The sequence below is a fragment of the Festucalex cinctus genome, chromosome 21 (assembly GCF_051991245.1).
Source record: "Festucalex cinctus isolate MCC-2025b chromosome 21, RoL_Fcin_1.0, whole genome shotgun sequence".
NCBI classification, from domain to species: Eukaryota; Metazoa; Chordata; class Actinopteri; order Syngnathiformes; family Syngnathidae; genus Festucalex; species Festucalex cinctus.
The window spans coordinates 22062-30400 of record NC_135431.1 but is presented as its reverse complement, the minus strand read 5'-3'; the positions used below and the strand labels follow the sequence as shown (position 1 = coordinate 30400).

At 44.8% G+C, this 8339-nt stretch overlaps 1 protein-coding gene across 1 annotated transcript; it reads right to left on the bottom strand.

Moving 5' to 3' along the window:
• Window positions 1–115: 115 nt before the first annotated feature.
• LOC144010046 (uncharacterized) lies at window positions 116–4977 on the bottom strand. Its single transcript, XM_077510121.1, has 3 exons — window positions 4829–4977; window positions 1985–2113; window positions 116–865 (listed from the first exon to the last, which is right to left on the bottom strand). The coding sequence occupies exons 2-3, from the start codon at window positions 2090–2092 to the stop codon at window positions 347–349; spliced, it is 627 nt and encodes a 208-aa protein (XP_077366247.1). The 5' UTR covers window positions 2093–2113; window positions 4829–4977; the 3' UTR covers window positions 116–346.
• Between the last annotated feature and the right edge of the window lie 3362 nt (window positions 4978–8339).

Here is an 8339-nt window from a genome sequence, read left to right as displayed (position 1 = left end):
AAAAGGACGAGGATATTTTACCGCCAGTATCAGTTTCCCGCCAGGCGCCACCGTTCCTCCCATTTCAGGAGCAAAAAAAATGGCGGAAGAAAACAAAAGAGGGCTGTGCCGAATGTGTTGTTCTACCTTTATTGGCGTTTGGCAAAGCAGCGGCATGTTGCATTCGCACCAGCGACTGACATCGTTCTGCATGAATTGACGGTGGTCAGATGTTGTGCAAACTTTCACACAACGCCAACCACATTTACATTTAACAATAATAATAATAATAATAAAAGCCCTTCCTCTTCAGTGTTGCGAAACATGCAAAACGGGGGATGGCGACATGCAAAAGTGCGCACCCCCCTCATCCCACAATCCTTTGCACGTCATTGAGAAGAATGTCCCTGAAGATGTCGGCCAGCAGTCCCGGAGGATTCTCGCCCACGTCGCTCCCTCTTTGCGGGCGGCTCCTCCTCCCCTGCGGCATCCGGTCGGCGGCGTCCGGCGGCAAGGCGAGCGTCTTGCCGGCTTGGTGTTTGCGTCCGGCGGGTTTCCCCCAGCGGAAATGCTGCACGGCGTAGGCGCTCCTCTTGGCGCCGTTGCGAGCCGGCGGCTTGCTCCCGGGGGTGGCGTTGCCGCCGCCGCCGCCGGCTTTCCCCCAGCGGAAGTGCTCCATGGCGTAGCCCCTCTTGGCTTCCCGGCTCTTGTTCCTGTACGGTCGACTCCAGCGGAAATGCTCCATCGGGTAAGAGCGCCGCCGCTCGCCGCCTCTGGCCGCCGACGCCTTTCCTTGGGGGAGGTCGGCCGACGCTCGCTTGTCCTGACTCGCGTCGACGTGCGGACGCGCCGTCCGACTGGCCGCCCCGCAGACGTCCAGGCAGGCCTGCGTGGAAGCCGGAACGCCACAACGTCTTCAGGTTAGGCAATTTTGCAATCGCATCCAAATCGACAACACGCGCAAGAAGATTTGGGCCAGTGAAGACAGAGGGGGGGGGGAGAAAAAAAAGAAAAAAAGTTTGGCTGGATTCTCACTTTAAAGTCACAATAATAGTAGAAGAAGTCAAGTCGGAATTGTGACTAACGTGAGAATAAAGTGAGCAACCTGCCAAACTTTTGGTTTGTTTGTTTGTTGTTTTTCTCCTCGCTAATTCTCTTGCTTGATTTTCTTGCTGCCTCTTTTTGCTCCCACCAAAAAAGGATCGACTGGGCCCGGAAACAAGATGGGCCAGCAGGTTGAAAGTGGCCCCAAAAAATCAAAGAAGCACATTTGGCAACCGATGACGTCAGAGGTGGAGGCGAGCACAACGAGACTTTTGCAATAAACACACACAAAAAAAAAAGATTTCTGAGCTTCTATCGTCACCTCACCTGCGCTCCACAAATTCATCACATACAGGTAAGTCATTTCTAAGCTTAGCTAAGAAATGAATATCAACGTTTTGAACTGATTGACTGGCAGCCATTTTGAGTGAAGCTCTTTTACTGGATTTGGACTCTTTTTGCAAGGCCAACAGAATATTGATATCAAAACATGGAAGCTACCAAAAGAAAGACTAAAGTCTCTTTAAAAAAAAAAAAAAAAAAAAAAAGTCTATTTTGATTTGTTTCCGTTTTGCAGCAAATAGCATGAGAATATAGCAAAGTCTGATCATTATTTACAAATCTGCTTCAAATTGTTGGGAAACGGCCTGTTTTCAACATGGCCCTGCTTGATCTCTTATACTCTGTTGCCACTAGTTGGCCGTTTTTGTAACTACTAACATTGCTTCACCCATTTTCTGCAGTTGAGAGGCTGCATTTAAGCCTTCTGCATGCGCTAGCATAAAAAAAAAAAAACGTGTGAATACGTCTTTGGGACACTTCAAACATTTAGAACAGAACGTGTTTCTACGTTTTTGAGAGCAAATCAACCGCTTTCAATTTGGATGCTGAGCGTTTGGACACGCTTGTGTGGTGTTTTTCAAAACGCCAATTTGCGAGAAATGTTGCGTATGCGCCTCACCGGCGGCCGCTGCTTGTTGATCTTGTTGCACGCGGCGCAGTCGGAGGCCAACGCCGGCACGGACGCCAACGTCAGCAGCGCCAGCGACAACCAAGGTGGGCGCGCCATGCCTGCGAGGTGCGCCGACAGCTGCCGATGAAAGAGAAGAAAGCGGAAAAAAAGGTTGTGACAGCACGCCCCCAAAAATGGTTTGCTGGACACAAGTGACGTTTTTTGGTGGAATGAACATGAGCACGACACAACATGATTTGCATTGGTGATCGACATCCATTTGAATTGATGAATAGAATGCTTGTTGGCGCCATCTAGCAGTGATGCTGAGAAGTGCATTTGCATCTCAAATTTGGCTTCACCTCATTTGTGGCTTTCTGTTCAATATCATTTGTCAGAAATGTTTTGACCCTGTTTTTTGTGCACAAAGCTCATTTGCGTCATATCTTCGCTTATGTAACACTTTTGGCAGCTTCGTAAAAGAAATGTGCCATCAATTCTTTGCATATTTTTGCTCTTTGCGCTATCCCAATTTTTTTATTTGTTTTATTTATTTTTGGCAAAGGGCACACTTGTGCGATCTTCTTGTCCATTTCAGTGGTCGGGCACAAACGTTACGGCAACCTTTTGATATGTCAATCAAATGTGGTGCGAAAAGCTGCAACCAATCGGAAGCCTGCGACGTGTCACATGATACGTGCGCCTGTTCACGAGAGCCAATTGTGGCCAAGCGAGCGTCTCAATTGGACTTTTGGACAATTTGGAGGACTTCAACGTCTGCTTTGCGGGCTTATTAGTCGACTTTGGGAATTTCTCATTTGACTTACTTTTGAGTTTTAAATTGGAGTTTGTTTTAATTGGGTTTGACGGTGGTTTTGTTCGTTTTCATTTGTTTTATTTATTTAATGACGCTTGCTTTTCGTTAGTTTCAGTATGAGTTTTACTTTGTTTATTTTTTTTTCATGTGTATGACTTGTGTGCAATATTTCATAAACAGCATCATCTTTTGGTGCTTTTCTATTGGCTGCTGCTCGATGACGTCACTTTTTGGTGACCCACTTTCAAACGTCCTGATTCTGCTTGATATCAAAATGAATCGAAATCAAATCACAAATGAATTAGCAAAGATGAAAAGGAGCAACGTTTTGCTCTAATTCTAGTTTGAGTTACTTTTGTGACCATCGAATGTCGTGTCGGACTGGCCGCATGTTATTTTTGCAGTAGATGACCACAGGTGGCAGTGTCGGCACGACCGGAACCTTTCCAGCCTTCCTCCGGATTGTGTTGGAGCACAGGTGTGGGTGATTAGGTGATTAGGTGATTGGGTGATTGGGAGTGGAAGGTCACGTGCTTTTCACCACTCGCAAACGCGCATTCCGACATTGACTTTAATTCAGGAGAGAATTTCACTTGTGGAGTGAGCAGCAGAATTCCTGCTCCCTTTTGTTTTGCTTTCAATCATTGAAGCTATTTTTTGTGGCCAATTATTGGATAAGTCGAGCGGGTCAAAAACATCTCCCGCCTCCGCCCACGACGACACGAGCCAAGGTTAGTCGCAACGTTAGTCGCTTTTGTTTTTAAAGGCTTTTTCTTTTGTTCATGAAATCGTTTTTGGAATTTTAGTTTTTTTTTTGTTGAACTGAAATAAGCTTGCTGAATTGTGCATTGATTTCTCAGTCGTTGTCATCCAAAATGACAATTAGTTGAGTTTTTTTTCTTCCAATTTGATTTTGTTCATGAATGTGACATTGTGAGCGGCACGCGACGATATCGACTCGTTTCCATCCGTCGTCCTCACACAGATGACAGAATCAAAACATCCAAAAAACAATATACAAAGTAACAACTATTGATGAAAACTAATTGGCCAAATGAAATCAAATGAGCAGCATTTGATAGAAAGAAAAAAAACACATCAAAATTGGCTGTCGTTCGTGTCGAGTCATCTGACAATTTGTACGTTTTCCAACGAGGCCATTTGAGAATGTTTTCGCTGGAGTTTGAGTCGGGGGACGGAGGCGCAGATGTGCGCAGATGTGAGCTGATGTGAGCAGCGGAATGTTGCCTTTGTCTTGCTCGCTTCAAGATGTCACTGGGCAAAATGTCGACACTTTTTCTTGTCTTTACGTTGTATTTTTGTCTGTAGCACAGCTTGATGAACGTCTTGTGTCAAAAGTGTCTGCACGACATCAAGTTGATTTGAAGTCCAAAACGTTTATGAGCAGAAAAGCCCCACCCACCTTGCCGTCTCTATTATTCCCTCTCTTTCTTTTTATGCAGTCATTTTCACAAACTTATTTTAAAATGTTTAGATTTTTAGTTAAATCCAATGTCCAATCATTTAGTAAGCTTTGGACAACGTTTATCTTCAAAGAAAGTCAATTTAGCAAATGTTGTGTTTTGCTCCAAAAGCAAAATTGTTGACTTTTTGAAGAAAGAAAAGAGCAACAAGCCAGATTGATCTCTGGACATTTCAAGTGACGAGTCGAATTTCCGATGAATCGATTGGTCGCGTGTTTGTTTTGCTGTTGAAATGTTGCAATGCAGCCGTCCAACGTTGGCGAGTGGCCGTCTTCGTTCCTCGCTGGAAGATTGCAGACGGCTTATGCAACCATTTCTGCCCTTTTTTCTTGTTTTTTTTTCTTGTTTTTTTCCCCACATCTGCAGATAATGCTTTCGTTTCTGCACCATGACTCACAAATTTGCTCTGCGCTCACATTCTTCTTGTTGGCGTCCAACATTAAAAGCAGGAAATCGTGTACAACAATGCAACCATCTCATCTCATCTCATTTCATTTCATTTCTGTCCCATCCTTGCTAACTTTAAAAAAAAAAAAAAAAAAAAGTTCTTACCTTGTCTGGTGTGAAGCTTGTCCTCTTTGTTTTTTTCAGTCTTTCTTTTCTTTTTTTTTTTGCCCCCCTGTTCTCCTGTTGCTCTCAGCTGCTGTCAGCTGACTTGCGGGTGCTCCGTTCTGCCGCGTTCTGTTGCGTTCTGCCGCGTTCTGCTCACTCGCTCACTCGCAGCTCTTTTTATAGCGCACGCGCGCGCGCGCGAAGGCCTCCGGCTGTGCGATGGACGCCAGGCGAGGATCTCGCACTCGGCGTGGGCAGGCGACCGAAGCATTTGCTCGCTTTGCGTGCGCGCGTGCGCATATCGGCCCACCTTTTTGGAATGCGTGTGCGTGCTGATGCCAGCCTGACATTTGACCTGCAGCATCTTGCCGGGATTTTCCCCAACACACAAAACAAATCTCGTGTTCCAACATCTTCAATGGGAAGATTGTGTTTGGAGAATTCAACTGGAAACGGGGGAGGGGGAGGAGTCACATTTGGAAAATAAAAATGCTCATATCAAACTGGCACGTTCACCAAATATTGTCATGTTACACAAAACAAGTGCATCATTTTAGAAAATGTTACCAAGTCAAACTTAGTTACAAAAATAAATGCCTTTTAACAACAAATTGGGGGGGCAAGAACAATTTTGAATATTGCAACAAAATAGAAGTCATAAGTTTTGTATTGCACAATAAAGTTGAAAGTTTTTTGAAAGGTACATTTTCATTATTCTGAGCAAAAGGGTGTCATGTTGCTGAAAAAATGTGACCCAAAAACAGCAAAACCGAAAGATGTCATTGCCTGATAGAGGAAGACAAATAAAAAAAAAATAAAAAAAAAAAAGCAACGTGAGAAAAACGAGCAATGTTGCCAGAGTGAAAAATGACGTCATGTTTGGGGGAAACCAGCTTATGAAAGAAAAATGTGAAAAGAAAAGAGGCAAAATTTCACAGACTTTATCAGACTGACTGTAATTGCTCAGTTACCAGCAAAAAAAAACCATCACAAAATTCTTTTTGTTTGTGGCAATGTAACGACAACAAAATTGTGGCGTGGAAAAAAAACAAAAAAAAAGTGTCAATTGTTAGCGTTGTTGACTAAAAGGAGCGGCCGGCCCACGTGACGCTGAAGGTGATGTCCCGCCCCCTTTGGAGAATGGACCTTCGTCTTGCTCCTCCTCCTCGAACCTGGAGGAGCCTTCTGCAAAGTGGAGATTTCTGAGGACATGAAAGGAAGCGTGAGTGCAAAAGTTTCATCAGTCTTGTGACAAGACGCCAAATCAAAAGCCTACTAGAACATCTGAAACGGTCACTTGAAACCGGTGGCAGGCGTCCATTCTGAACAGTCACATCCGCGTCTGTAAGAGGGTGTGCAGACTTCTGCAACCACATTATTTCACTCCTTTCCGAGGTTAGAGGTCACATCCATAGAGGAAGACGTTTGGAATATGTCTGCTGGCATTTCAACAGGGGTGTGTAGACTTTATCAATGTGCATTTTGTTTGGTGTGCTGTGAGCTTGTCAGGATGGAAAACATTGGAAGCGACTTGCCTCAAGAAAGGTTTGCAAAGTCCAAATTGCAGTTGGAGTGGAAAAAGGAGCGGCGGGCGTTCCGCAAGGCTCGCTACTCGCTCCCCAAATTTTTGGATTTTGACGTGAATGCAAACTCACTGACGACGCGTACGTGCCATCCGTCGTCGTCAATGGCGGTTGGATGATCAGCTTGCCTTCCTGCTGGGATGCAAACGGTGTTCCACAAGGCTCCATACTGGGCCCACGTACACAAGCTATCTAGAAAGCGGCTTTTTGGTTTTCTTTCTGTTTTTCCTTTTAAAAAAAAATCATTTTTTTTTTTTTCTCTTGATTTATTGTTTTTGGTTTTTCCTTTTTTTGTTAGTCTTTTTGTTTGTTCCAATCTTGCGAGTCAGCTCGCCCACCACGAAAGACTCAAACGAGTGACAAACATTTTCCACAATCGGACCGTCATCATTTTTCTCTTGCAAAACGATGATGACTTTAATAGCATGTTTATTTTTCTTTTTGCCTTCAGTGTGGCCCTCAAGCTCCTTTTGAAGTGGAAAAATATTGCTTATGATGAATGTTTGCCTTCCGCTCCAGTTAATGCAAAGCGGCAAATCACATCCCAAGTACCTCATTTCATTTTTATTTTTTATTTGATTGATTTATTTATTTTTAACTCTTGCTCTGTGACATTGATATGTTGCATGTGTGATTTTGGCAATCAATGAGGACCCTCAAAAAATTGGTGGCGGCGCTACTTGGACACACTTTTGCCGTGTTTGCCACGTTGCGTTTTTTTGCGACGAGTCACGAATCGATGCGTCATGGCGACCTTTGACCTTCCGTTGTGCCTTGAAGGCCAAAAGCGGTCGCGGGCATCAAGCAAGGCGATTAGCTGCGGAACGTGGCCGTCTTGTGCGGAACAGGTTGTTCTGTTCACTCATCCTGAGCGCGGGCAAAACACAAGAAGGGTTTGTTTCTTCTCTCTTTTGAGCTTTGCATGTGCTGTTACTTTGCTTGCTTGCTTTCCACTTCCTGTGGCTTCTTCTCTGATCTGAGTTTCACTTCTGCTCTGCATGGCTGTCGTCTATATTTTGTCTGCACTTTCTTTTCTCGTTTTGGGTTAGGGGCCTTATGGCGAGGGGGTTAGGAAAGAAGGAGAAATTCCTCCCCCTCCTCGGATAAGAGGATTGATCCCTCCTACTGGACAGAAAGGGAATTGCACGGTCCTTCCCCCTACGGTACTCTCCGTCATTTCCATACCTCTCTTGGCGTGTGGATTGGTGTCGCCATTTCTTTCCGTAGCGGCCCTCAGTCCACCCACCAGCCATAGTTTTGTTCAAGTTGAGGGGTTTTACCATGATGGCCCCGGGGCCATCCTCAAATAACTTGAGAACGATAGGTCGTAGAGAGATGGGACCAAGACCGTTGTGTTCAGCGTGGTCTAATTAGGTGGGATAGGTGTCTTTTCCAAGTTGGTGCGATTCCAAAAGGTGCAGTTGCGGCATTAGGGTTAGGTAAGAGAAAGGAAACTCCCAATAAGGGAGAAAGTGCACGGTCCTGCACTTACACTCCAACCCTTCCTCAGTGCCACAAACATTCCTCCCAATTTGGTCTTTCTTCTGTCTTTAATTTAAGTTGTTTCTCTTGCATGAGCTTCTTTCTACTCAACTTAGCCTTTTCTGTCTGCTTTACTTAGCCTTCCTTTCTCTCTTATTTGAGCTTTTGTGTATATGTGTTTCACCTTTTTGTTATTCTAAATTAATTACCACCCCAGAGCGCTTTATTGAGATGGGGCCCGATCGCAACGTTCCGGAGGGTTAGGGGTTAGAGGTTAGAGGTTAGGTGTTAGCGTTGGGATAGGAAGCAGGATTCCTTTTCTTTTGTGTCTTTCTTTGTGTAATAACCTCATCCAGGGAATTTTAATGGCTTATTTACGTCGTAGACTGCCGCGAACGGGATGAATGACGTCATCAAGCCCAAGCCACCCGCGACAGCAGAGGGCG